Source organism: Elaeis guineensis, chromosome 3 (genome assembly GCF_000442705.2).
Source record: "Elaeis guineensis isolate ETL-2024a chromosome 3, EG11, whole genome shotgun sequence".
Lineage (NCBI taxonomy): Eukaryota > Viridiplantae > Streptophyta > Magnoliopsida > Arecales > Arecaceae > Elaeis > Elaeis guineensis.
The window spans coordinates 95914942-95942359 of record NC_025995.2 but is presented as its reverse complement, the minus strand read 5'-3'; the positions used below and the strand labels follow the sequence as shown (position 1 = coordinate 95942359).

General features: G+C 39.8%; 2 protein-coding genes across 3 annotated transcripts; one reads left to right on the top strand and one right to left on the bottom strand.

Annotated features, from left to right (window-relative positions):
* Positions 1-10552: 10552 nt before the first annotated feature.
* LOC105041788 (uncharacterized protein At3g28850) lies at positions 10553-12427 on the top strand. The gene has a single exon (XM_010918816.2). It carries the CDS (start codon positions 10832-10834, stop codon positions 12014-12016), a length of 1185 nt encoding a protein of 394 aa, XP_010917118.1. The 5' UTR covers positions 10553-10831; the 3' UTR covers positions 12017-12427.
* A 1639-nt stretch (positions 12428-14066) lies between these two features.
* On the bottom strand, positions 14067-27163 carry LOC105041710 (sucrose transport protein SUT3). 2 transcript variants are annotated; one of them, XM_010918710.3, is made up of 14 exons: positions 26865-27163; positions 21180-21245; positions 20455-20553; positions 20300-20364; positions 20129-20213; positions 19988-20021; positions 19766-19865; positions 19097-19172; positions 16252-16455; positions 15987-16130; positions 15601-15834; positions 15445-15508; positions 15314-15357; positions 14067-14550 (listed from the first exon to the last, which is right to left on the bottom strand). In XM_010918710.3, exons 1-14 carry the CDS (start codon positions 27081-27083, stop codon positions 14377-14379), a joined length of 1608 nt encoding a protein of 535 aa, XP_010917012.1. In that variant the 5' UTR covers positions 27084-27163; the 3' UTR covers positions 14067-14376. The 2 variants fall into 2 exon arrangements, with proteins under 2 accessions (XP_010917012.1, XP_010917011.1); XM_010918709.4 differs by lacking the exon at positions 26865-27163 and adding an exon at positions 23552-24044.
* Positions 27164-27418: the final 255 nt, after the last annotated feature.

Sequence of the window (27418 nt, the reverse complement as noted above, 5' to 3'; positions counted from 1 at the left end):
AAGACAACATCTCGACCACTTGCCGAGACCTTAACGCCTCCACGTCGGTCGGAAGGAGGATTCTCTGGCACAGCCTCCTGGCCAGGTTGTGGTCGGCCAACGCCGACGTCCCTTCGGAGAACTGTGCGATGGGCGGCACGGTGCGACTCCCCGACCTTGTGTCGTCCGCGGGGTCCATCGGGGCCTTCCCTCGATCGGCCACCCCGACCGACGGAACCGGCAGGGAGGGGATGCTCGAGTTTGAACCGGCACCCCCCGTTGCGGCCACAGACGCCGCCGGATGGTGTTCGGCTTCCCGAACGTCATCTGGCGCCACCCCCGCCGGCGAGGCCGCCGATGTTCCTTCGGCCGCTTCTTCCACCGGCCTCTCCTCCGGATGCGCTGCCGGAGCCGCGAGCGCTATCACCGGCTCCAATTGATCGGTCGCCGATGCTTCGACGGTCGGCGCCGCTGGAGTGGGCTTCTTCGGAGGACGCGAAGGTCCTACCCCTGATGCCGGCCTCTTCCTTACTGCGTACTGCCGGATCTCGGCGTCGGTCGGCCGCATCCTTGGAGGTGTCCCTGCGATACCGACAGATATGTTAATCTAAAAATCGGATAAAGGGCCGAATGAGAAGAAGACCGGGGGATCGGGCGATACCTAGTCGGGGGACCAAGCTCAGGCCGGCGTCATAGAGAGCTTGTTCGGTAACAAGCTCCCTCTGCTTCGAAACCGACATGTCTTTGAGTCGGTGGAAGTCCTCCCGGTCGACCGCCTCCACCCGGCTGTTGTCGTTTGCTTCGGTTCGGGGCACGCCCCAGTGGGAAGGGAAGCCCCAAGAAGAAGGAGATGAGATGAAGAAAAACTGGTTCTTCCACCCGTGGATGGACGATGGAAGACCAGTGATAAAGGAAAGACCCTTCCGGAGGTTGAAGAGCCACCACCCTCGGGCCTTAGAGTGGGGTCGGAGCACAAAAAATGCCCGGAAGAGCGAGATACGAGGGTTGGTCGGCAGAAGCTGACACAACAGTGCGAAGCTGATTATCAGTCGGACGGAGTTCGGCGCCAGTTGCGTCGGACAGAGTCCATAATAATCTAGCAGATTTCGGACGAACTCCGGAATCGGAAGCCGAAGACCCGCGCGGAGATCTTCGACATATAGCGCCAGTTGGCCCGACGGAGGGTTGTTAACCCGACCGCCGGCCCCTGGGGCGGAGAGTTGAAACTGCTCCGGGATGCGATACTGCTCCCGAAGCCGATCAACGTTCGGCCCCGAAAGCGAGGAAACCTCAACTTCCGGAGTCGACCGGGAGTCATCGGTCGGATTTTCCGACCGAGCTCCCCGAGACGGATTTCCGGCCATTGCACCAGAACCGCAAAAAAAGCAAAGAAGGAGAGGAAGCAAAGAAGAAGAGGAAGGAAGAAGAGGGGATCACCAACCGGAAATGGGCCCTTTGGGGAGCGGGAGGAGAGACGACTGCCGGCGACGACGGAGAAATCGCCCGGACAGAGTCTCTGCAGCAAAAACGTCAAGAATGGGGTCTTGGGTGCGGATGGTCCTATATATATAGGGCCGTCCGACGGCCGAGATGCCCCCGCGCCGACCGAGGCCTCACGGACGTGCGACACGTGGCGGCCTCCGGGCCCTCCCTTCGGCCCATATGATTCGGCACGCCCATCCCGGGACGGCCGCACCGCCCTCATTTAATGCTACGGGCGCCGGCCCAACCACCTCCGACACGTGGCGAAAGAGGCCACGGTTCCGAATTAAAGCGCCCGCGGCGATTCGCGTTCCCGATGGGACGCCTGACAGCGCCCCGCGCTCCCAGAATCGATGCTGGGTGACGGTTTGCGTTCCCCAGAAGGCGCCGGACATCCGATCGTCTGACACCTGACGCCGACGTGACACCTGACGTCGATACGATATCTGACACCGACTAGACGTCTGACGCCAGCGAATCGCTCGGCATTTATGAGACGTCTGACATCGTGTCAACCCGCGGTACGGTCGGAATTTGGCATACGATGAATCCACTCCTTTTCGCCCGGTGTCGCTGTCCGAGCAATGGCATCGGCCAGCTCACCGTCCGACTCAGGAGTGGAGGGGGGCAACTATTGGGGAATACCCACCGACCGACCGACCGACGGTCGGAGGGACCGACCGACCGACCGACGACCGGAGGGACCGACCGACCGACCGATGGTCGGAGGGACCGACCGACCGACCGACAACCGGAGCAACCGACCGACCGCCGTTCAGCCAACCGATCGATCGACGGGCGCCATCACCGGCCGATTAACGGTCCATAACCGACTGAACCGGGGAGTCTGATGGCCGACTCACGTAAGACTCGCTGACCAACAAAGGGGCCCGAATCTCCACCCGACGCCACACAGCTGGCCACCGACCTAGGGTCGGTCGACTCCTCCGATCGCCGTACAGCCGCCAGAGCTTGTCAGTCCTGACAGCAACATGCGGCACTACCACCTAGGGGCATTATCCCGCCTAGGGCATTGTCAACCCTAGTGATTTGACAGCCCCACGGCGATATGACACTTTTACGGCGACTCTGACAGTCTACAGTGAGTTGACAATTCCTCAATTGTCCGCGCCATTAATGGCGGCGCCATACCATGCTCCACTATATAAATCGGGGAAGGCAACAGTGCAGGGATCTCCATTTCGACTCCGAAACCACAGGCTTGCTCCCCCCTCTCTCTCTCTCTCGATTGAGCTCTCTGTCTTCATTTCACTGTTGCCCAGTCACCTCTCTGACTTGACCGTCGGAGGGTCCCCGTCGGAGCCGCCTCCGGTCAGTGTGGACTTCCCTTTTTACAGGCGCTCGTTCCCCGGCAATCAGGCGACGAGGGGATTGGCCGCAACACCTTGCATAACCGATGACACGGTAGCGTAGTTAAAACCCGCCTTGCATGAATGGCCAACTCTTTCCGTCCCGGGTTTTGCTTTCGTGCTCTTTAATTATATTTTATTAGATAGGAGAAGTTAGAAAAGTTTAAATCAGAGATCACAAAAATTCTTGTCTCACTGCCAAATTTTTTTTTAAATATTATTTTTTTAATATTTATTTTCTAATCTATCTCTCTTTCTAACTTATTTTTCAAAATATCATAATTTAGGTAAGGTGACACGGATGTGATGAAATTGCATGTTCAACGTGCAGTTTCTACTTGAAACGACATATTCAACATGCGATTTCAGATGAAGTGGATAAATAATTTAAAATTTAAATTTAATTATAAATTTAAAATTTAAACTGTATGTTAAACACGCGGTTTTATTTTTTTAGATGAAATCGCATCTTCAAAATGTGATTTTCTTTTTTTTCGTTCATGTGCTTCTTCTTTTTTTTATTTTCGAGAGTTTTGGTGGGGGCTTCACCAGGATCGAAGAGGGAGGGGAGGAGGGCCGTCGGTCGGCTAGGGGCAGTGGCCAGGTAGCAGGGGTGGTGGGGTGAGGTGCCGGGGATGGGGGGCAACTGATGTGGGCATAGCAGTTGGAGGAGGACGGAGGGGGTTGTAAGGTGGGGGGTGTGCTTTTGTGCTTGCATGGACAGCCGCCGGGGCCCCAGGGGAGGGGAGGAGGGTGGTGGTCGTGCGGAGCCGAGAGCGGATGATGGGTGTGACACAGATGGCGGCAGGATAAGGCCGCGATGAGTGCGATGCAGATGGCCACGACGAGTGCCTTGCGAGGGGAGGGCGGGGCGAAACGAGCATGGGTGGTGCGCTGAAGGGGGGTGGGTGTGGGTCGGACCCCAGCAGAGGAAGGCCGAGGATCAACCGAGGGGTGGGGGCAAGGGAAGGGGGGAATGAGGAAAAAAAAAAGGATAATAAAATATTTTTATTTTATTCATCATAAAATATTATTATTTGATAATAATAAAATATTTTGTTAATAAAATAGTAAATTTATTATTAATAAAATAATAATATTTAATTATTAATAAAATAATAATATTTTGTTATTTATCAAATAATAATATTTTATTATTAATAAGATAAAAATAGTTATTACTAAACAAAAAATAATATTTTTATTAATCAAACAGTAATATTTTTATTAATAAAATAATAAAATTTATTATTAATCAAATATTAAAATACTAATCAGATAATAATAATTTATTATTTATCAAATAATAATATTTTATTATTAATTAAAAAATAATATTTTATTATTAATAAGATAAAATATTTATTTTTAAACAAAAATATTTTTATTAATCAAATAGTAATATTTTTTGTTAATAAAATAATAATATTTATTATTAATCAAATATTGAAATACTAATCAGATAATAATAATTTATTATTTATCAAATAATAACATTTTATTATTAATAAAATAATAATATTTTATTATTTATTAAATAATAATATTTTATTATTAATAAAATAAAATATTTATTACTAAAAAAAAAATTTTATTAATCAAATAGTAATATTTTTTGTTAATAAAATAATAATATTTTTTATTAATCAAATATTTAAATACTAAGAAAATAATAATTTATCATTAATAAAATAATAATAATTTATTATTAATCAAATAATAATATTTATTATTTATCAAATAATAATATTTTGTTAGTGATAAGATAAAAATAGTTATTATTAAACAAAAATAATATTTTTACTAATCAAATAATAATATATTTATTAGTAAAATAATAATATTTAATATTAATCAAATAATATTTCTTTAGTTATCAAATAATAATATTTTATTATTAATAAGATAAAATATTTATTGCTAAAAAAGCAATATTTTATTAATCAAATAGTAATATTTTTTATTAATAAAATAATAATATTTATTATTAATCAAATATTCAAATACTAATCAAATAATAATAATGTATTATTAATCAAATAATAATATTTTGTTATTAATCAAATAATAATATTTTATTATTTATCAAATGATAATATTTTATTATTAATAAGATCAAAATATTTATTACTACATAAAAAATAATATTTTTATTAATCAAATAGTAATATTTTTTATTAATAAAATAATAATATTTATTATTAGTCAAATATTTAAATACTAATCAAATAGTAATAATTTATTGTTAATCAAATAATAATATTTTATTATCAATCAAATGATAATATTTTATTATTTATCAAATAATAGTATTTTATTATTAATAAGATAAAATATTTATTACTAAGCAAAAATAATATTTTTATTAATCAAACAACAATATTTTTTATAAATAAAATAATAATATTTATAATTAATTAAATATTTAAATACTAATCAAATAATAATATTTTATTATTTTATTAAATAATATTTTATTATTAATCAAATAATAATATTTAATATTTATCAAATAATAATATTTTATTAATAAAATAAAAATATTTTATTATCTTTTTTTTCCTCCCTCGTTTCTCCCTTCCATTCTTTCCACCCCCCGATCGATCCTCAGCCTTCCTCTATTAGCGACCAACCTACACCCATCCCTCTCCGATGCGTCACCTGTGCCCCCGTGCTGCTTCGCCATCGCGAGGCACCTGCCGCGGCCCTACGTCCATTCTGCCCTGCTCTCCCCTTGCGAGACACCTGCCGCGGCCATCTACCTCCATCGCAGCCCCATCCCGCCACCATCTGCACCGCACCCACCGTCCACCCCCAGCTCTGCACGACCACCATCCCACTCCCCTTCCCTCGAGTTTCCAGCGGCCGTCTGCACAAACACAAAAGTACATCCCCCCACCCCGCAACCCCCTTCGCACTCCACCGGCCGCTACGCACGCACCCGCCGTGCCCCCTCCCCAGCGCCGCACCCCACTGCCCCCGCCGCCCGGCCACTATCCCCCAGCTAACTGGCGACCCACCCTCTCCTTCATCCTCGGTCCCGATGAAGCCTCCACCCGTGCCCCAGAAATGAGAAAAAAGAGTGCAGGAATGAAAAAAAAAACTGCATTTTGAAGATCCAATTTCAACCGAAAAAGTAACACTGTGTATTTAATATATGGTTTCAATTTTAAATTTATAATTAAATTTAAATTTTAAATTTTTTATCCATCTCATTTAAAGCCGCATGTTGAACATGCGATTTCAAGCGGAAACTGTTTCTATGTTCAACATGCGGTTTCGCCACGTCCGTGCCACTTCATCCAAATTACGGTATTTTGGAAAATAAGTTAGAAAGGAGGATAGATTGAAAAATAAGTATTAAAAAAATAATATTTTAAAAAAAATCCCTCTCCCTATATCGGTTGTCTCTCTGCCACGTCAACCACCTCACCGACCCCCTCTCCTATCTGCTTCTCCTTCTCCTCCCTCTCCTCGTATCGCACCCTCACCGCCACCTCTCCCGCATCGATCGCCTCCCTCTCCCCTCGCTGCCATCTCCCCCCACGTTTGCCGCCTCTTACACTGGCCGCCTCCCCTTACCACCGCTCCTCCTCTGTCTCCTTACATCGGCCTGTCGTCCCTTCTTTGCATCGTCCTCCTCCCTTTGCCACCACTTTTCCCCGCACCGACCGCCTCTTCGCAGCATCGGCCACCTCCCCCTCCCCTCGCCGCCGCTTCTCCCCGCACCAACCACCTCTCCATTGCATTGATCGCTTCGGCCTCCTTTCCACATCGTCGACTGCCTCCCACCGGCCCCTTTAGCTCACCACCTCCTGCGTCGACCGTCTCTCCTCCTCCTCCCTCTTCTCGTGCTATGCTCCTCCTCCTCTTTCTCCTCCTCCCTCTCCTCGCGCCGTTCTCCTCCTCATCAAGCAGTAATCTCCCACGATCTCCAATCAACGACGGCCCCATAATCTCCGAGCAGCTCTCGTCCTCCTCCACAGTCTCCTTCTCCTTAGGCGGCTCTCCTCCTCCTCTTCCTCTCTCATCCCATAGATGGTGGCGGTGCATGGATCGCAAAAATCTTTGAGGCTATCGTGCCCATCTTCTAACTTAGCTGCCTGGATCGTAGAGCCCCACCCACATCGTTCCTCATCGACTGTGATGGACGCCCATGTGCTGCAGCCCCCGGACGATGACCTATGCTGTCGGTCCCCATTCCAAAACTCAAGAACTTGTTATTTCTTTTGGTGTGAAAATATCTATGCTGTTCGAATTATTTACCACATCAGCCACGAACATGATAGATTAAAATCGGTTGTTGATGGATAATTCAAAGTCATTCATCTTAAATCAAGCAATTAAAAAAATATTTATGATAAAAAGATTAAAAAAAATTTTAGAGCACCATAGTAAAATCTTTTGGTCCATGCATGTGGTTTCAAAGTCATATCTTGATACTTAAAATATGTGTATTTTTAAACTTTTAATCTTACTTTATACATGGAAATCCCCACGAACAAACAAGGACCTGGAATTGAGGAGAAGGGAAAAAAATAGAAAGGAGAGAGATAAACAAAAGGCTGCGACTGGCTCCACCATCCCAACCGACACATAATGGATGTTGTTGATGAAACCCTGGACCTGTCACGATGGTGGCTTCCTGCGGTTGTTGGCCATTTCATTATAATGACAAAAGCAGCTCCTATTGTTTATTTTATATATATACTGAAGGTAAGCAGACGAGCATAGTTTTATTGCTGCGTAAAATGCTTTAGCTTCCAGGATTTGGACCTTGTTACTGGAAATGTTTGGGAGGATTTTTTTTTTTTTAACCTTTTTAATTGCTTCTACGCTTCCGTTCCACTTGTTCTAACCCAGTTAGAGAAGTAGGAGTTTTCGTGTGACCTTAGGCTTGACCTCGTGCTCATATATTAAGGTTATATTTGATAGCTGATAATCTATCTAGATTATTGATAATTTAGTATGATAATTTAAATTATTATTTTTAATATTCTTTTTGAGTGATAATCAGATTGTCTCATGAAAGACAATCTGAATTATCTTAGAAAGAGATGACTATTCAAAATAATATTTTTTAATAATATTGTAATAAAAATTTTTAATAAAATTATCCTTTAAAAAAATCAAATAAAACTCATTGCCTAACCCTCTCCCCTCACTCCCACCCCCTCTGTATGTACCCTCAATCCACGGCTCCTCCACTCCTTTAGCCTGCCGCAACTCCTATGTCCTTGTCCCTCAGCACTCTCTCGTGGCTCTTCTATGTTTGTCCCCATCACCCCTATAGCTCCACATGCGTCCACCCCCTCCCTACTTCCCTCAGTGCCCACGGTTCCCAATATCCCTCGACCCGTCACTTCTCCGCACCACTATCATACCCACATCACTCATTTACTTCTCAACAAAAAATGAGAAGAACATTAGAATAAAATTATTGAAGATATTTTAAAAATTTAATTTCATATTACTGATAATCTGATTATCATGTCAAATATGTAGATCAAGATTTTTAATAATTTTATTATAATATTATTTATATATATCAAATAAAATAATTAATATTATTGATAATTTATTGATGATAATCTATCTACATATTATTTTTCAAGATTATATGAAAATACATCAAATGCAACCTAAAGGTTTCTTAAAGGAAGGCAAAACTGCGGGACTTCATCCATGCAGTCGTGTCATTGATTAAAAACAGGGTCCGTATATTTGAGGTTGCATTTTATTTGGGGTAGGCCTGGCCCATAACTCCAGGTCTTGGTTTTAGGTTAGGTTTATTACTTCTAGCTTTCTAGGTTAGGTTGATTCCGGAGGGTTTTTCACTTGCTTGACAAGTATATTTGGCACAGCATTGATTATTGATCACAGAAGTTATACCTGGCATGGTGGATGTATATATTGCAACTAGTTGCATCTCACAAAAAAAAAAAAAAAAAAAAAAAGGAAAATCAAGTAATTGCATCTCAAAAAAAAGTCAATTAATTATAGAAAACAATTGTTAGCAGTCAGGCTTATCCTACTGTAAATTCAGTCTAACAACCTTAGCCACGGTTATTTGATGCTACCCTTGTTTCATGAAGGTTGCTTGCAAGAGTTGTTCCATATAATAATACTCAAGTATCATAATATCTAGCTGAAAATATATGAATATTCAATAACTTAGATTTTTTTTATTAAAAAACAAAAAAGGGATGAGCACTTCTTTATGTTTTTGATGAAAAGTTAACCTTTCTTTTGAAAATGATACTTTGATGATGAACTTTTTCTTAATTTATACTTGTACCATTAGGTTGTAAAGGGGTGTGATTATACAAATGAAAAATGTTAAAGTGACCTAAATGCATTATGGGTTGCAAAAGCTAGTTGTTCTTTGTAATGTTCAAATGTTAGTAAATTATGCCATGCAAATGTAGGAGAATTTTATGATTAGCTGGAGCTTTTAAAATGAGGAAGTACTAGTCTACACTATACAGCTGACTCATTTGATTACAAAACCATCTCTATGAAAATGCTTTATAGCTCCATTTGGAGACCCTACTTATCTTTGTTATTGACTTAAATCTACTCTACATTTGGATGTATTATTTCAAGCTTGGACTCAAAAATTTTGACCTATAAAATTTGCAATGGTTATGGATTATGGGACATATGATGCAAATCCTGCCAAAGTAATGCAATAACATTTTCCTCTAGCCATCCTGATCCTCCTCAAAAAATTAACTTAACATTACTATAGTTATAATTTTTATAGAAGTTCAACCTGATATAGTTGTCAATGATTTGTGATAATAAGTATGAGCTGTTATATTTATTTGTTTCTTGATTGATATATTTATAGGTCTATTATACTGACCAACTTGACCTCACTTGGATGCGATCCCATTTTTATTATTGACTTAGATTTAGTTTGAAAAACTTCAATGTATTGAAAACAAAAGGAATTCAGGGAACCCTAAATCCTCTCCATCTAATAGAAGTCCATTGGGATGTGGGGAGATTAATATTTAACTCGACTCAAGGTTTGAGTCATGCAAAGTAGAATGTTGGCTGACCCACATGCTGGAGAGGACATGGATGATGATTTGGAAGGTGAAAAAGTTCATGGACCTACTAAAATTATCTTTCAATTAATTAAAAATGGGTTCATGTACTTGGACTCCCCCCATGAGGCAAAGGTTCTAATCCATCCTTCAGCAATACAACACCCTAACCCACACCTATTCCTTCCTTTTCTATCTACCCCCTATGTCTAGAAAATTCTATCCCCACATGTCCTCTCTAAACCCCATATTCCATTTGGCAGAGAGAAAGCCTAGCTCTTTTTTCCAACTTCATTTCCATTCTCTACCCTTTCTCATCTACAAACCACCATAAAAACTTGAAAATGAATCCTCTGCGGTATTTAAAAAATAGCATAAGGTGCTATACATGCTTCGAAGATGTCCATCAAAAAATAGGTGGCCGTACGCACTTATGCATGCATCTTAAAATATTAAGAAAAGAAGAATGGATAAATCTTAAGAATATTTGAACAGTTTAAATAAATATTATATAATTATTTTTTTTTCATAGATGTTTCAATATATGTACAGCATCCTATGATAATTTTTTAGTAGCACAGAAGATTATGTTCCAAAGCCAATCACAATAATCTTGATTTACGTATCCCACCAATAACCACTCTCTTCCATTTTTTTCACAAAGCTTGGGATTTCTTCCCCATCCTATCATTCCCCCTTGACAAGCCTTTCTCCTCCCTATCATCTTTCAGTCATCACACTTGCTCTATTTTATCCTTTCCCCATCCCCGTAGAATCCAGCTCACTTCTCCGGGAATGTTCCTTATATCTATTCTTCCACAATCCCAAAGCAACCCAAGACCCCTACCCATTCCCTTCTCAAAACCCTGAACCCCCACGCCCCTCCTCCCCTGTTCCATTAATCTAGCATTCCATTCATTTCCTTTCATTCCCATACTCTCATTCATGGGCTGTACCACCTCCAAGCAGGCCCGCCGTGACCTCCGCCGGAGCCCCTCCCCGCTGCCCCGCAGCCGCTCGATGCCCCACCACCCCAAGGCCGGCGGCACCAACGCTTCCACCACCCTGGGCTCCCTCATTTACGGCCCCCCCGCCCCAGACGCCGATGACCGGAGAAAAGTCCTCTCCACCAAGCTCGTCAAAGCCAAGACCTGGTCGGTGATGATCGAGAAAAGAATTCTGAAGACACCTACAGAGACACCACCCAATGAGCCAGAGACCATCGATGCCTACGAGCTCATGGCAGGCTTGGAGGACTCCACCCCTCTCCGACCACCCACCGCCACCTTCGACCGCCACTCCTTCTCCTTCCCCACCACCCGGGATGTCGAGCCCGTGCCTGAATCGAAGCTCAGCTCCAAATCGAGCAACGGAGCTGCGAGCCCAGGTCCAATGATCACTGCTGCGGACTTCGATCCAGAGATCATATCAAACTTCCGAAAGGCTCTGGAGGAGCTCTCTCCACAGCTCCGGTCGCCTGAGTCAGTGAAGACAACATCGAGATGGAAGAATAGGTGTGCTGAGTCGACCGGCATTGTTCGGACGAGGATTGATGCATTCCAGGAGATAATTGATGCAAAGAAGGCCAATGCCACCGAGATTTCGCAATGCGGAAAGTGGCCGTCAGGTGGACAAAGGAAGGTGGTGCTCTACTTCACAAGCCTTCGTGGGGTTCGAAAGACTTATGAGGAGTGCTACTTGGTGAGGATGATACTGAGAGGCTACGAAGTTTGCGTCGACGAGAGGGATGTGTCGATGGACAGGGGCTTCAGAGATGAGCTGACCGAGATTCTTGGGACAGGGTATGGGGGAAGCTGGCTGCCGAGGGTCTTCGCCAATGGGAGGGACTTGGGAGGGGCAGAGGAGGTGAGACAGATGCATGAGTCTGGGGAATTGGGGAAGGCAATGGAAGATTGCACCGAGGAATTTGTCGACAAGGGTGGCCGGGGAAGGCCGTGCCAGGGGTGCGGTGACGTGCGGTTCGTGCTCTGCGAGCGGTGCTCGGGGAGCTGCAAGGTCTATTTAGAGGAAGAAAAGGAGGAGGTGGAATGGGAGGATGTCGAGTGCGGGTTCCGGCGGTGTCCCGAGTGCAATGAGAATGGTCTTGTGAGGTGTCCTGTTTGTTGTTAGAAGCTCACTAGCAGCATGTTTTGAAGTTGGAGCATTTTTAGCAGTGCAGAGTGGGATAAGGAGGAAGTAAGCTTTAACAAAGAAGTACATAGAATGTGAAATTCAAATCTTGGGTGTACTGAGATATGTAATTTTTCTCCTTTTTTTGTTTTCCTTTAAAAAAAAAAAAAAAAAACAGGGTCTCCCCTTGAACTGTTTTGTTTCAATATTGGAGAACAGAGTGTCTTTTTTTGACTTGGTGTGTCTGTGGAGAGGAGGATATTGAAATAATGCAACTTTGATTTGGAATTAGATTGATTGAATTCCTTTCTTTGTTTCTCCGCATTCTTCTTTCTTATATACATCTTTCAAAGTTTTCGATTGGAGTTGGGTGCTTGATGTACTTGTCGCACCTCACCTTCAGTTCCCTGTCATTCCAAAGACACAGGTTGAGCGATTAGTGAGCGGGTGTGGTAGGTCATTTTTCTGTTCTGCCCTGTTGCAAACAAGAAGAGGCGCTCACATGTGTGCATGTATGCATGCACACTTGCACAGACTCCTCCTTTCGAAATTTTATTGCACAATCAAACTAATAATCAGGCAATTTTTGTTTTGGTAAGACCTTCAATGCCAGAAATCCTATTGCACCTTTGGAAACATTCACTTTATTTCTTTTTTCCTTAAAAAAATATATGTATATAACTCATGCAATATGAAGGAAATATTACTGAACTATTTATCTTTTCATTTCTTACAACTTCTATTTAGCTTTTCTATGCTCCCTTATATTTTTTTCATGTTTCACATGTGCCATTTTCTATTATCAAATTCGTGCTTCCATTTCTTCACAAGCATATGCACCAAAACATATATAAATACCAGAAAAGAGAAGAAAACTACTAAAATTTTTCTGTTTGAAGTGAAGAAGAAAACTGCTACTTACTCATCCTATATTCCAAACACATATAACAAATCAAATTACTTTTGGCCGTTCTGGTTCTCCAAGTGAAAGAAATGTCTGTCCAAAAGGTCAGAGACAATGGACAAGGAGTACTTAAATAGTCGGGGCTGGCCCCTGCCTTGTTCTTTTAAGGAGGCGCCGTTCTCCTGTTGCCTGCTCGTAATAATAATATAGGTAGTGGTGGTCTATTATTTATGTCGTGATGTGCTAACTTTTTACCTACTTGAGATTTTAGTATAGCGCAGTTACAACAAAGAAAGGAAATCGAGAAAAAGGTGTCCTTTTATAGCCCAATCATGTTTAGCAGCTGAATTTTTTAGTTTGGTCGTAGGCTTTGTTGGATTAGTAGATTAAGTATCCCCTGTTTCTCAAAAGAAATAGGTACTCCTTATTCTCCATTTGACTGTTCCACTAGGCATATCTTTATAGAAAGAAGGTTTATATATAAGGAATCATGAGTCAGTTGTTCAAATATAATTCCTTTCTCGAATGTGATTGAGCAGTACAGCAAAATAATAATAATAAAAAAATCTCTTAATTATTCTGTCTCTAAGTTCTAAATTAAAGTTCTTTGTGGAGGGATACTGCTTCAGACAAGCACCCTCCCAGAAGGGGCGCTACAGAAACCTGAAAAAATGGTGCCAACTCATGCTTACACCACTTCATTTTAGCAGTATAAACTTCTTGAGGGTGCCATGGGTATCCAAGCCAAGCTATAACTCTTTAAAGGTTAGAAGTATTTTATCTGGTTATAGTACCAGCAAAGAACCCATGCTTTGACGCTTGTCAATCTAAGTTCTACCATTGCACCAAACAATATAATGACCTCTTTTCACATATCCACGAAAGGGTCACCAAGGAAATTCGATAATATGGTGCTCTTGCACATTGTTCACCTGAGATATTAACTTTAAAAATAGATTCTGCATGCAAAACACATTGCTTGAAAAATATACAGGAATCTAATTAATATTAGTTGAATATAAACGGTTCCAATCGAGTTGCGAACTTTTACTCTAATATTCAACTAGGCCTTCACACACACACACACACACACACACACACACACATATATATATATATATAGAGAGAGAGAGAGAAAGAGAGAGATCTGTGAAAGCTTCTACGTTTCTGATTTCGATAGTGTTTTCATAAAAGACACAGCAGGAAACTTTGAGCCTTAACCCGCCACCTTGACCTCCTTTATTGGTCTAGGATAGCAGGAAAGGCCGAGACGCAGTTCATAACACGAGTTCCTCTTAATTCCAACTTACTTCACACACACACAGAGAGAGAGAGAGAGAGAGAGAGCAAACAGACGAGTCCCTGATTGTGAGAACACAACTGAAAGAGAAGACGGTAAGACCCATGGATTGGCCTGGTATCTGAACTTGAGAACAACCATGATGGCTGAGTGAGGTCAGTGGAATCCGCCAACTCCGGAAGTCCTAAAGTTGTTCCTAGAAAGCTTCGGAAGCAAGAAGAATCCAACCACACCACACACAAAGGCGACTGCAGATGCGAGAGCAAAGGCAGGAATGTTCCCCTTTCCAAAGAGTGCATCCCATGGACCAGCACCGAGAGCTACGATCACCTGCAGTAATAACAAATATTTGGCTGGTGTCAACTATCCGAGTATGTACCCATGGACTTAGCATAAAGAAACTGTTTGGAACTGTACTTCTAATATATGGGACTTATTGTAGGAATTAGAAACCAACACAGATGTGATCATCAGTCTCTACAACCACTATTTAGTTCTGGATTATGTTTTGTTTCCTGCCAGTCACTCATTGCCAATGACCGTCCTATGTTCAGGGCTAACACTAGGTGGTCGGATTGTCATGAAAGAAGCTCAAATTATGAAATGGATCTCCAATTTCACATGCATCAATCCAAAAAATTATGGAGAATGCATTCAGCTAAGCAACATGAGAATCGACAAGTTAGCTGCCACAGAAAACACGAGAGAGCATCGGTGCTGTTAGACCTATAGGGGTTGACTTGTTGAAGCTCAAGAGCTGTTAAATCCAACTACGAGTGAAGACTGAAGAACAAAAGGAAGATGCATTAATTTTCTATATGTGCTCTTTTCATGAGCATGGCACATTGAAGTATAAGATACATTTATTATGCCGATCAAATTCTCATGAAGTAAATTGAACAACTCTTTTTCTTCTTGGGCTGCCCAGTTTCCTTTCGGGTTTATACTTATGATCAAATCTTAACTAATCACATCCACATCTCAAACACAATTTATTAAAGTGAAGTGTGTCGAGGATACTTAATAACTTACTCCGAGTAAAAAATGTTCCATTGGTTTGAAAGAAAATTTGCTAGGACAGATCAGAAGTTACCTGGGGAACAACAATTGAAATGTTCAAAACTCCAATGCAGAGTCCTGTGCAATTTTATACAATCTTGTCAGAACCAAAGCACATTAAAACTAGATACCATGAGATTCAACAAAGAAATAATTTAAACCAACCTTGGCCACCGCCTTCGTTTTTGGCTAACTGTGCTGTAACCGCAAAAGGAACACTAAACAATATCTACACCAAGCAAAAGAGTTGTAAGAATGACAGACTCAACATTTGGAAGGCAATAATAAATGGTACAGATGCATCAGAAGAGTGATACTAACAGCTAGGGGGAATCCGAGAGATGCAAATAGAACAAGTGCTGCAGCTTTGACATGGCCATCTGCAGTAATTACATCCTGAACTGAACCATGGTAGTCATGCAAGGACCATGTGCTTATGATTGCAGTAGCGGCCATGGCGACACACATGATGAAGTTGCTCATCACCCACACTATTCTTGCACTCAATTTCCGGCACAATGGTTCAATCATGAAAGAACCAATCCCAAGAACAATCTAGCAAGAAGGAAAGGGGTCTTATTTTGTAAATTTTGAAGGAATAAAACAAAATGTCTATGATGGCTGGAATTTTTTCTTTAATTTTCTAATTTTAACTTCAGCAGTCACACGAAAACAGATGAGCTTTTAGAGCAAATTTTAGTTCTTACCGAGTTCAATAGCAGACCAAATGCACCTTGTCTGACACCTCGGTCATAAGCATCAATCTGAGCCTGCGATCCATTTGGATTTCCATGGTAAACTTCTCGTCCCATCCAATCTGTGTCATAAAGGATGAATGGGAACCATGATAACTGCAAGAAACCAAAATAAAAAAGGAGGAGGAGAATTATTTAGAGATGGTACTCAAGATTGAGAATAAGCAAATGCTTTGTTTTGGATTCACTTGTTTTGACAGGATGGTGACCCACATACCCAAGTAAGAGAAGTGACAAGAAGAACTGAAGGCATTCCAGGAGGTAAATTCTTGAAACTTTTGAAGGCAGAAAATATGCCAGATCTTTGCTCATCTTCATTCTTCACCTGATCGCCATTTAATTGAAGATTTGCATTGACTTGACATAACGGAACTTCTCTAGCAACGATTATGGTCACAGATAAACAAATAAGGAGGACGACCTGTTTGCACATGTAGAACAAATTAGAGTCCATGCATATGGCACAAATTTGTATTCTGCCTTAAAATCCAATACAGGGAGCAGATCATGAGGTTATTAGTAGTTACAGAACTATAAGCAGCAGGAATAGAAGAAACATCCTTACATCCATATGGTTATGATGTTTATGTGGATGGACAACACCAAATGATGAAAGAAGTGAAACAAAGAAAAAAAATGATACGAAAATTGAACACAGAGATCTGGGACTCAAACCGAACTGCACGTTAGATCAGAAATTAAAGATTACCTATTTTCTGAGAAAGGCTTGAAAGTAAATTTCACCTTTAATATGAATGACTAAGAAGAAGAAGAAAAAAATTGCCGAATGGGCAGCTACTCTTTATTTGGAAGTAAATGTAATGAGGACAGTTTAAAATAATAATAATAATAATAATAATAAGTGAGAGAACGAGAAAGTAAGCCAGTCTGACTAGGACTCAAATATTTTGCACACAAGGAAAATGAAATTTATGATTAGTCCATCAGGGTTTATAACAAACTTTTGGACCAATTACCATGAAATTGATAAACACATATTACAAGATGGTTTTCTCATGCCTTCAAAGGTGACTTCAAATCGTCATCTACGGATTGACATTGCAGCACTTTTCACATGCAGTTACTATTACTGAAAACCTGAAGAAAAGGGTGATGATTTCTTAATATCAATCTCGTGAAGTTTAATATCAGCCTTTAACACACTGCTCGTGTGTAGCCTGGACAAATATGTGAAGGCATAAACAAATCAAGAATGACTCAAGATAAGTACCAAGAACAAGTCAAGACAAGATCAAAAGGCCCAAGATAATGAAAAGGTGAATTGAAGAGAACTGGCTTATACAAGATCTGGATCCATAATCCAGCTTTGGTACCATGTTGACTAACTACTAGGGCCCAAAAGCTTGTGTTAGGAAATGGGTCAACATGTACCTAAGCTCTTAACTTCTGACATCTAGACATATTTCCCAGGAGAAAACCTTTACTTCTAGGGAAGCACTCAAAACTGCACGTTCATAATAAGTATGACAAGATCTTTGTCACAATGGCGCAAGTGGTCAAAATTTTCCATAAATTGTGCCTCAAGTTGGCATTAATATCTCATTATAAAACACTAAATCCACTTTAACTTGAAGGATGTGGTTTGATGTACGAATTTCCTTGACCTGCGGATTTAAGAGATTGCAAACAAAGCACATGGATAAGATGAGGATAGCAAGGGGAGTGTTGCAAATGCATCTAGAGCAAAAGCATGAATTAAAAAGTTTGCTGCCTAAAATAGAGAATTAGGGATACCAAAAAATCATCAGATGGTGGGGACCACCTCATCAGGATCCATAATCAGATCACAGTAAAAGGGCCATTACACAATTATGGTTTCGGCAACCCGGAGTCCTAGGAGAGGCGGACTGTGGATAGACCTAAGCCTTGGAATGATTTTGTGCAAAATAGCTGCCCTAAGACCCAAATCCCTGCCACCATGCTTATTAGCCCAATCCTTTACCATTGTACCAAGCAATGACCCCTCACAATCAAATGGCAATTTGTAACAAAAATCGAGGGAGCAACTAACTATACAAAAGCAAAAAAGAAACGCTAAGGGGGATTCTAGGGTAGGTCTGCTTAGACACTCCAGACCCTATCATAAATAAGTTTGATGTGCATTGTAACTCCAGTGTATATGCCCATATTACTATGCTAGAACTGGACTATAATCATGACATACATGCACCAACAACTGTGAGCTCAGATGGTTGGGAGCTTCTACTAGGTCCATGGTTCCAAGTTTATCAGTGGCATATTATTATTGTATTCCTTAAAAAAAAAAAAAAATTAAAAATTAAAACATGCATAGACAACCAAACAAGATTCCAGATATCCAAACAAATACAAATACTAGGTGAAATCAACTAAGATCGGTCTTCATTCTCACTAAAAAGGATCTAGATGTGTTTTCCCACCTTTCTTCAAAAAGGTAAAAAAATAAAAATAAATATGAATGAATTTATGAAAAGATAGCACTACTAGGTTCATACAAATGATAATCAAAAGAATACATATCCAAGCAATATTATGCAGCAAAAATGCCTACTTGCAACCTTTATTTTCTGAGTTTTTTCACCTTATTTTGGAGGGTTTTGAAGCCTTCACCTTTTTTCCTTCTCGTTTTTCCTTTTTGAGAAAGAGTTAGGCAAGATTCCCCTTTTCTTTCCTCATCATGACATCATTTAATTGAAATAGTTTGGCGATCATCTTGTCATTAAAAACATTTGTTTGAAAACACTATCAAGGGTAATAAAAGTCATATGCTTTACAAACTAGGTTTTAGCCCAGTGGTTGTGTAACAATCCAAGACCTTACTCAACAAAACTAGCCGAAAAGTATTATTTGTGTTCCTTGGCTTATCCAAAATTTCATCACCATATAGCTGATATGGGACTAAACACATGCCTACATTAATTCTCACAGGTTGCAGCCCCACTGCACATAGGAGGAGCTTCTTAGTTCACAGCCAAAAGGATCAAGCCCAAATAACTTAAGAAAAAAAAAATCAGCAAATAGAAAATGAAAATATTTCATATAAGTGTAACATGGGAACTTACAACAGCAATCAAAAATGCTCCCTTCAGATTTGCACAGTCTTCACAACAAGCCTTTGACATAAGGAAAGGAAACCACCTGCCCCAAGATTAATTCAAACATGGAATCATTATTAAAAAATAGTTCGATACATCCATCATCTCAGAAAGTAGAATGAAAAAAATCTTAAAGCTCCTTGAGAAAACAAATGTATAAACTCATACAGACATATATGCATGCTTGCATGTATGCATTTGTATGCACATACCATACATACATACACAAACACAGACGAATACACTCACGGTCTTTCATATATTGATATTACAAAAATTCTATTTTGAGCAAAACAATGGTTAGGTCACTGTTTATTTAATTGAATTAGTGAAATGGTAAGGAGAACAAAAAGGCAAAAAGAAGAGAAGCGTATACACATCCATAAACATGTATATGCACATGTACAAACACATCATTTTGATTATGCTTTTCTCTAGAGGACAAGTAATATGCCATCCTCAAAACACTTTTAAATTCAAACTAAAGAGTTATCTTTAAAGAGATGCTCTCATAAAACTATTTAAGGTCAATCTGCTGTCCTCATAAGAAAAGTAAGTGTTTGCATGTTTGTTTGTACATTTGTATACACATGCATGTGCCTGGAAACAGTGACAGCTATAAAATCTCACACATACTTGTGCCAATCATTAGTAGAACCAGAAGAATATCCTAGGATATTCCCAAAAGCCATCCATGAGCAGAATATTGCATTTGCTGCATTGCATCCATGATGACCTGTCGAAGAGTAACTGGCATCTCAGTATATTTGACATTAATATTGTGGTGTGAGTACAATGACTTGAAGTTAAAGATGGCTCAAGTAAACAAAGACATTAACCATGCAATGACAAACTCACCGGATAGATCAGCCATGAGTGCACGAGCTGGACCCTGAAACACATGCATTGCAAAGATTTTGAATATTTATAATACATCAAAACCTTCATCCATGACAACTTTAACAGAGGATTAATAAATTAAGCATTAAATAGACATACCTGTACTGCATTATTAGAAAAATCCAGAATCCAAAATCCAACAACAAAAATGATAGCAGCATGCCATCGGGCACCATGATAAACACTATAATTTATGAAAAATACAGTCAATACAACTTTTAATGGTATATTAAACTAAGAAGAAAATGTAATAAGGAAAGCAAATTAAACCTGCAATGCTCTTTGGTATCGCCTAAGGCATATCCGATGTCTGAAGAAAACCCAATTATAACTACCTATAACACAAAGATCAACTTCATATGATGAAGCCAATAAATCGTAACAATCATATAAAAGCCCTTGTATTTGAGCATATTCATACTCACTGCAACACAAATCAATAGACATCCAGCAAGTATAAATGGTCTCCTCCTCCCAAATCTTGAATAACATCTATCACTCCACAAACCAACTAAAGGCTGAACCTGCTCACATACAAGACCAAGGCATGTCGATCAGTTCCTCAGTGTGTCTTTCTCATCCAAAGAAAATTGCATACAACTCCAAATAATTAAAGAACTCTATAAACTATTAAATTTAGATTAGCACAGATTTGCAATTAATCTTTTAAAATGTTACAAAATATAAGAATAAAAAACATTTCGGAAAAGTGAATATACTTTCCAGATATTTTTGCTGTTTTGTAGATAATTCTATACATTGCCCCTTTGATTATTATTATTTTCCCTGTTATATACCTCAAATCTATGATGGTGAGCATGTCAAAGTTAAAAAAATAAAAGAGATGAAAATACTTTGTTAGAATGGAAGGTTGCCAATGTTTAAAGCTGAACTTACTCAAGATACGTAAGCTACCATCATAATATAGTAAATCGATCGAATCATTAGAAATTAGCCATTGGCTAAATCATAAACTCAGCGGGAGAATTTAAAAGCTTAGAATCCAACATTAATAAAATTACATCTAAAATTAAAAGCATGATCAAGGACCATTAACCATTAACAGGGCATATTTAGCAAAGTCTAATTGTAATGAAGTTCGGCCTCCAAGTTTCTCTGAAAATGTAAAGTTACAGGTTTTAGTACTTACTATAAAGCCTGCAATTGGGCCGCAAAGCCACATGAGAGAGGAAAGGGCATGGGATATTCCTAGTGTCTGCACCAACAAAAAGATTAAGAACAACATTGAAAATTAAAAGACAAGTTACAAAAAAAAAGGGGCAGATGTTTTCTTTCTCATTATTGGTAAGAGCAGATAATATACAATCATAAGTCCATCACACAAAGAGACACGTATAAGTCCATAAATAGATATACATATATATGTGGAAAGGATGCAATTTAATTTCATTACAAACACAGTAAATAGTTTTTGTCCTTACTAGAAAGTATATCAAAATAGCACCGTGCATTATCATTATTGTAAACTTGCATAATATTTGTAAAAAGGCGCAAGAATCAACTCTCCTCCATCCTCATAAGAATCATTTGTACATACATGCTTGCAATGAATGAGCAAAAGATGCATTTTTACTCCTGATATTGAACTTTTAGTCAACTAGCATGATACTTAAAGTGAAAGTTGCTACAAAAACTTTAAAAAAAAAAAAAAAAAAAGAAGAAAGAATGGAGGTACCACCAGCTCCGCACATATGTTCGTATGGCATGATATTCCAGATATCCAAGATAAAGTGCAAAAGCATCCTCACTTTTATCATAGTTTCAAGGCCTTTACATCTATGAATTCAGAAAGGAACTATATATAGAAATGTTCGGACACCTCCAATTCTCATGCTTATTGTTTGCATTGTTCGACTAGTTTGCTGGTGAATGCAAACCACTGTGCTACTGGATTTGAGAGAGAGAGAGAGATTATATAGCCACACATTTTGGCCAACTTGGTGGGTGGTTGATATCAAAAAGGTGTAGGATCTCAATTTATTGTGGCAAGAGATGCATTGAGAAATTTGAAAATATTTGGCATATTTTTAGATCTCAGCCGACATTTATTTGATGAGTGAGATGACAAAATATCAGCCTATAAATAGGTTTGCCAGTGGACTGGGCCGGCTTGAACGAGCCAAGCAACCTGACCCGAGAAAACCAGGCTCTGGCTCAATTCTTTCTGCCCTAAAGCCTTGACCAGACTCAAAACTCAAACTCATATTTTTCAAGCCAAGCCCATGCTGTAAAGTCTATATAATGAACCATGGCCCGCTTTGGGCCCATAGAGCCCAAAAGAGTACACTCTCATACTAGCATCAGTCCCGGCCCCTGGGCCAAGGTAAGCAATCCATGGGCACCAAGTATTTCCTTTTTTTTTTTTTTTTCTCAGCATGAATCTGATTACCTAGCTATATCATGGTCGCAACATCTGCACTCTGTTCTAGGAGAAATTATACCTTACATTGTGTGCACCATATGATCGTACAGGCAAATAATCATTGCTGTTTGTTCTTATAGCTGTACATTGAGATAAGCATTTGATAACTAGGACTCATCATAAAGTAGTTGTGATTGGCAGCATGTACAGCTATTTATAGAATATAATTTCTATTATTATAGAGGAGTGTTACTCTAGCCTTTCAGATAACCATCTATTGCCACCTATATAGCTGGCATATGAGCTTTTGAGTAGCTAAACGGATTTATCCTATTGTTTATCTAGATGACTAAAATTAATATGGAGAGAAAAAAAAAGGAAGAAAAATATTATGAAACCAGCGCTTTAGCTGCTCATATAACCACCTTATTTGGCGGCAAGTGAATTGTATCTAGGATTGAAAATAGATAAAACTCGGACTTACTAAATCCAAAATTTTCTAAAGATCCAACTTGTAATAATCACCACAAATTGACCCAAGTCAATGTCACGCCATGAATCACACCCAAATAAAGATAAATCTGACGATGATCACAAGCCGTAATGCACATCGGACAAACACAACGTGGCATGCTCCTTCCAGCATGCGTCCGTTTCTTTGCGGCCATCCACAACGGTCACTAAATGAATGACGTGGGATGGCATCACCACCTCTTACGGTCAGAGTCAATTTGACCACCCACCACGCTTTTCCTCCCTTGGTGGTGATGTCATGTACGTACGACCCCATTTATGCGGACAGTCGCACAGAATCTGTGCAGAGTCCACAAGATGGGTAATATAAAACTCGAAACTTGAAACTGACTGGTAATCGGATAAAATATTTCTCCAAAGAAAGAGGAGGGTTAAAACGGCGCTCAAAAGATCACATAATTAAGTCTCTTTCTGCACGATTCTTTGGGACCAAAACTTTATTTTAAAAGAAATACCAACAAAATCAAACCATTTATTTAATGACCCAATCCAAATCCGACACGCGACGCCATTGGAGAGCAAAAAATATGTAATAGAACGCTAGCCAGGGAGAGAGAGAGAGAAAGAAAGGGAAAGACTGAAGAGGAGCCGATGGTGGTGATCACCTGAACGTAAGGGGTGAGCAGCGACAGCTGCAGAGCCCAACCGTACTGGACTCCGCCGGCCACCATGCAAGCAAAGATCAGCATCGTCAGGCTGATCGGCTTCGCCGGCGGCAGCCCACCGGCGGTACTTTCCACCAAGCATATGTCGCTCCCGCCGCCGCTCTTGATGGCACTCCTCCCCGCCAGCTCCACCTCGCCGCCCTCGCGCTCGCCGTTCTGCATCTTGATCCCCAATGCCGCCTCCATTTCCGCCCCCACCCGCCGGATTACCGTAGGAGGGAGAAAGAGGTGGAAATGAGAGGTTCGGAGGCTTCCAAGGTGGATAGGAGATGCCTTTGGCTCGGCATCGAGGGATAGAGTGGAGGGGGTTGGAGGAGGGAAGAGGTTTTGGGGTGAAGGGAACGTGGTGGAAGAGGCTAGAAGTAGGTAGCCAATTAGTATGCCGATAGAAAGCTATGGATGCGGTGGACACGCCAATGCTCCCGTTTGTAACTCGCCATTTATTTCCTTTGAGAGCAGGTTTACCACTTGGGTGCTCGAATTTTATTGTTATATATATATATATATATATATATAACTGAAAAGAATATTTCAAGTACTTTTGCATACGTTAGACAGTATTTCTCTTTACCTTATTTTATCTTAATTACAGCTTCTTTGATATTTTATATTTTTATCTTATTTTATAGTTTTCATATTATTTTATATTTTTATATTTCTTTTATATGTTATCTTATTATTTTTATTTTAAAACTTACTTTTTCAAGTATATTTATCTTGCTTTTTTGTTTTCATGCTAGGATTACTTATTTACCCCTCAAAGACATAAATGGTAGATAAAATAAAATCATGCTGAAGTCCGCTATAGGATCTGCAACTCTTTCGATCTTAAATGGTCTGCTTATATTTTGTGAAAGTGATGGCATTGCCCTTTTGCAGAATCCAAGATATATTCATATTCAGAAAATTATTTGATAAAGATAATTATTTTGCAAAATGACATGCATTAGGCTTTGAAATGCAAAATGCTCCCCTGTATCCATAATCTCGAGCACAATGGTGGACTAGGGGCATTTATTTTTTTTTTTTTGACTTTGCATAAACAGCAACAGACCACCAATGCACTTCCATTTCCTTATATTAGTATTGATTATCTGCTCTAAATAATGAACCATGCAAAGATAAACTAAAAATATAAATTAATTATTTCATTGCTCAACCATGCATCATTATTTACATGTTATGCGGCTGAAATGTTATGGTCCAAGATCTCATCTAAAAAAAGCTATCCAAAATATATTGTGTGGATTTTTTAATCCTATATAAATATCCAAAATATATCCAACTAACATGAAACTAAATACATATCTCCATGGATCGTCACATATTTTCCCCATTTAAGCTCTAACATCCTAATCAAACTAAGGGTTCAATCCATTCAAACCGAATTACAAGCACTATAATTTGGCCTATGGTCAATCTTAATAGACTATACTACAATATTACCTAATCCACATAGACTATGAGTTGGATCCGCTTGATATCATTTACAGTAACCTTCTGAACTTTATCTAAAAAGGCTAGCCGAATACTAAAAGAATGAATATAGATATAGATATAAATCTGATAATTAAATTTTATAATAACATAATCAAAAATATTACAAAGTGGACAGTAAATAAAATAAATAGCATACTAATGTGGTTATGTATTTTCATCAAAAATTTATAAATGCTAAGTAAACTAAATAAAATTACTAATAGAATCAGATATTTGGTTATGAATAGAATAATTATTTATTTATATTTATATTTATTTTTTTTATGAATATAGATATGGATGCAGATACTAGTCAAATGCTCAAATTTTTATCCAAGCTTCAGATATTATCATAAATCCAAATAAATATTATTATGTCCACTTTCATCCTTATATTGGGTAGAAGACAAGTTTGGTTTATAAATGACATGGCACTCTCTTAATCGATCGATGTGGGATAATAACAAGCACCTCTATCGACATTGTGATGCCCATGTCATGAATTTGCTCCTTATGTTTAGGCTATTAGGTGAAGGTGGAGGATAGACACAAACTTATAAACCCATGTATATGGCACCTCCTTAGGCAATAGATGCTATAACATAAGGGATGCAATTCATGTGCAGAAAAAGATTCTCAGGAAAAGGCAGTCAATGTTGATGTGATACCTTCTCATGTGGGATCCACATCTTTTGAAATTATTAAGAAAAAAAAAAAAAGAAAGAAGAGACGTGATAGTTTTGGTTATGAATACCTCTTGGTCTTTATATGAGCGCCAACAAAGTTCGTGAAAAAAAAGAAGAACAGAGTAGGAGAAAAAGATACTATAAAAATGATGCTATTTTGTCTGATGATCGAGAGCTCATTCTATTTTGATTTCAATAAATTTTTAATATTACTTCTAACAAAATTAAATAATTTTGATATTTAAAAAATCTTATCCATCTAAACTCATCTTATTTGTGATGATTATTTTTTATTATAAAAATTAAAATTTAATTTTGATGATATTTGTATGACCTAAAAAAAATCTATTATAATCTCATTATTCTAATAATAGCAATTTTGGTTGGACATATCAAAAGTTTTTGACATTAAAAATTATGATGTTTCTTATTTGTAAATTGTTTGATTATTTTGTCTATTTTAATTATTTGTATAAATCGTAAAGATTACTGGTGCTTGGTGGACTATATTGATATCCCATTTCATTACATAAAAAATTAAAAAAAAATTGATATTATTATTTCTGGATCGTATTTTTTTCCTAACAATTAAAAGGTGATAAAATTTAATCAGCAGTACTACAAACAAAGAATTTGGTAGCCGACGGCTATGGTACAAGGATCGCGGTTGTATCCTGCGTGAAAGAAGAAAACACGTTTCGAACCCAGAGACTATTGGATCATCCACGGCACGGAACTCGCCATTCATCCACTTGCACAGATCTGAAGGCGCGATGGGGATGATCCAACAGCCAAAAGAGCAGGAAGGAAGGCGCATCCTCCTTTTGCGAAAAAAGACACAACCGGGCTCCACCATGGTGTGGGAAAAGAATAAGCAGGTGGAGTTTGTGACCGAAATCAAATACAAAGCTAACCATCCAAATCTCACGTCCCTTTCAAACTATTTATTTAAAAAAAAAAATAAATCGCTAAAACTCAACATCGAAGGCAATAATTGGAGAGCAAAAAGAATTAATAAAAAAACGCAGGAAGAAAACGAAGGAAAAAGGGAGGGAGGGAGAGAGAGAGGAGAAGATGGTGGCGATCACCTGAACGTAAGGGGTGAGCAGCGACAGCTGCAAAGCCCAACCGTACTGGACTCCGCCGGCCACCATGCAAGCAAAGATCAGCCTCGTCAGGCTGATCGGCTTCTCCGGTGGCTGCCCACCGGCGGTCTCCACCAAGCTTACGTCCCTCCCGCCACCGCGACCGCCTCCGCTCTTCTCCGCCAGCTCCACCTCGCCGCCCACCCGCTCGCCATTCGACATCCTGACCCCCGCCGGACTACCGTAAGAGTATGGTTTAGAGAGAGAGTGTGGGAGGGAGAGAGCCAAGTGAGATGTACTCGTCGCGGAGGGCGGACAGCAGATATAAAGCCCTGCCCGTGTCACGGTCTCGGTCTGCTGTCCGGCTATTTATTTTAGCATCCTCTGCACACGCGCTTCCGGACGAACTCGAATCGGCGTCCTTTTTGCCACGTAGAACGTGCAAGTTAGCAATAGAGTCATCCGCGAGATAGTTTATTTAACGTGTCGACCTGATGCGGATGTGGACACCGACCGGTGACACTCGTTGAGGCCGACATCGATCCCTTTGTCGTCAA

Excerpts from the sequence above, each read along its gene's own strand:
- LOC105041788 (XM_010918816.2), top strand. The coding sequence starts at position 10,832 with ATGGGCTGTACCACCTCCAAGCAGGCCCGCCGTGACCTCCGCCGGAGC.
- LOC105041710 (XM_010918709.4), bottom strand. The coding sequence starts at position 23,797 with ATGGAGGCGGCATTGGGGATCAAGATGCAGAACGGCGAGCGCGAGGGC. Across the intron at positions 20,214-20,299 it reads GATACCAAAGAGCATTGCAG|TGTTTATCATGGTGCCCGAT; the intron begins GTTTAATTTGCT and ends CATAAATTATAG. Across the intron at positions 16,456-19,096 it reads GAGCATTTTTGATTGCTGTT|GTCGTCCTCCTTATTTGTTT; the intron begins GTAAGTTCCCAT and ends ATGTGCAAACAG.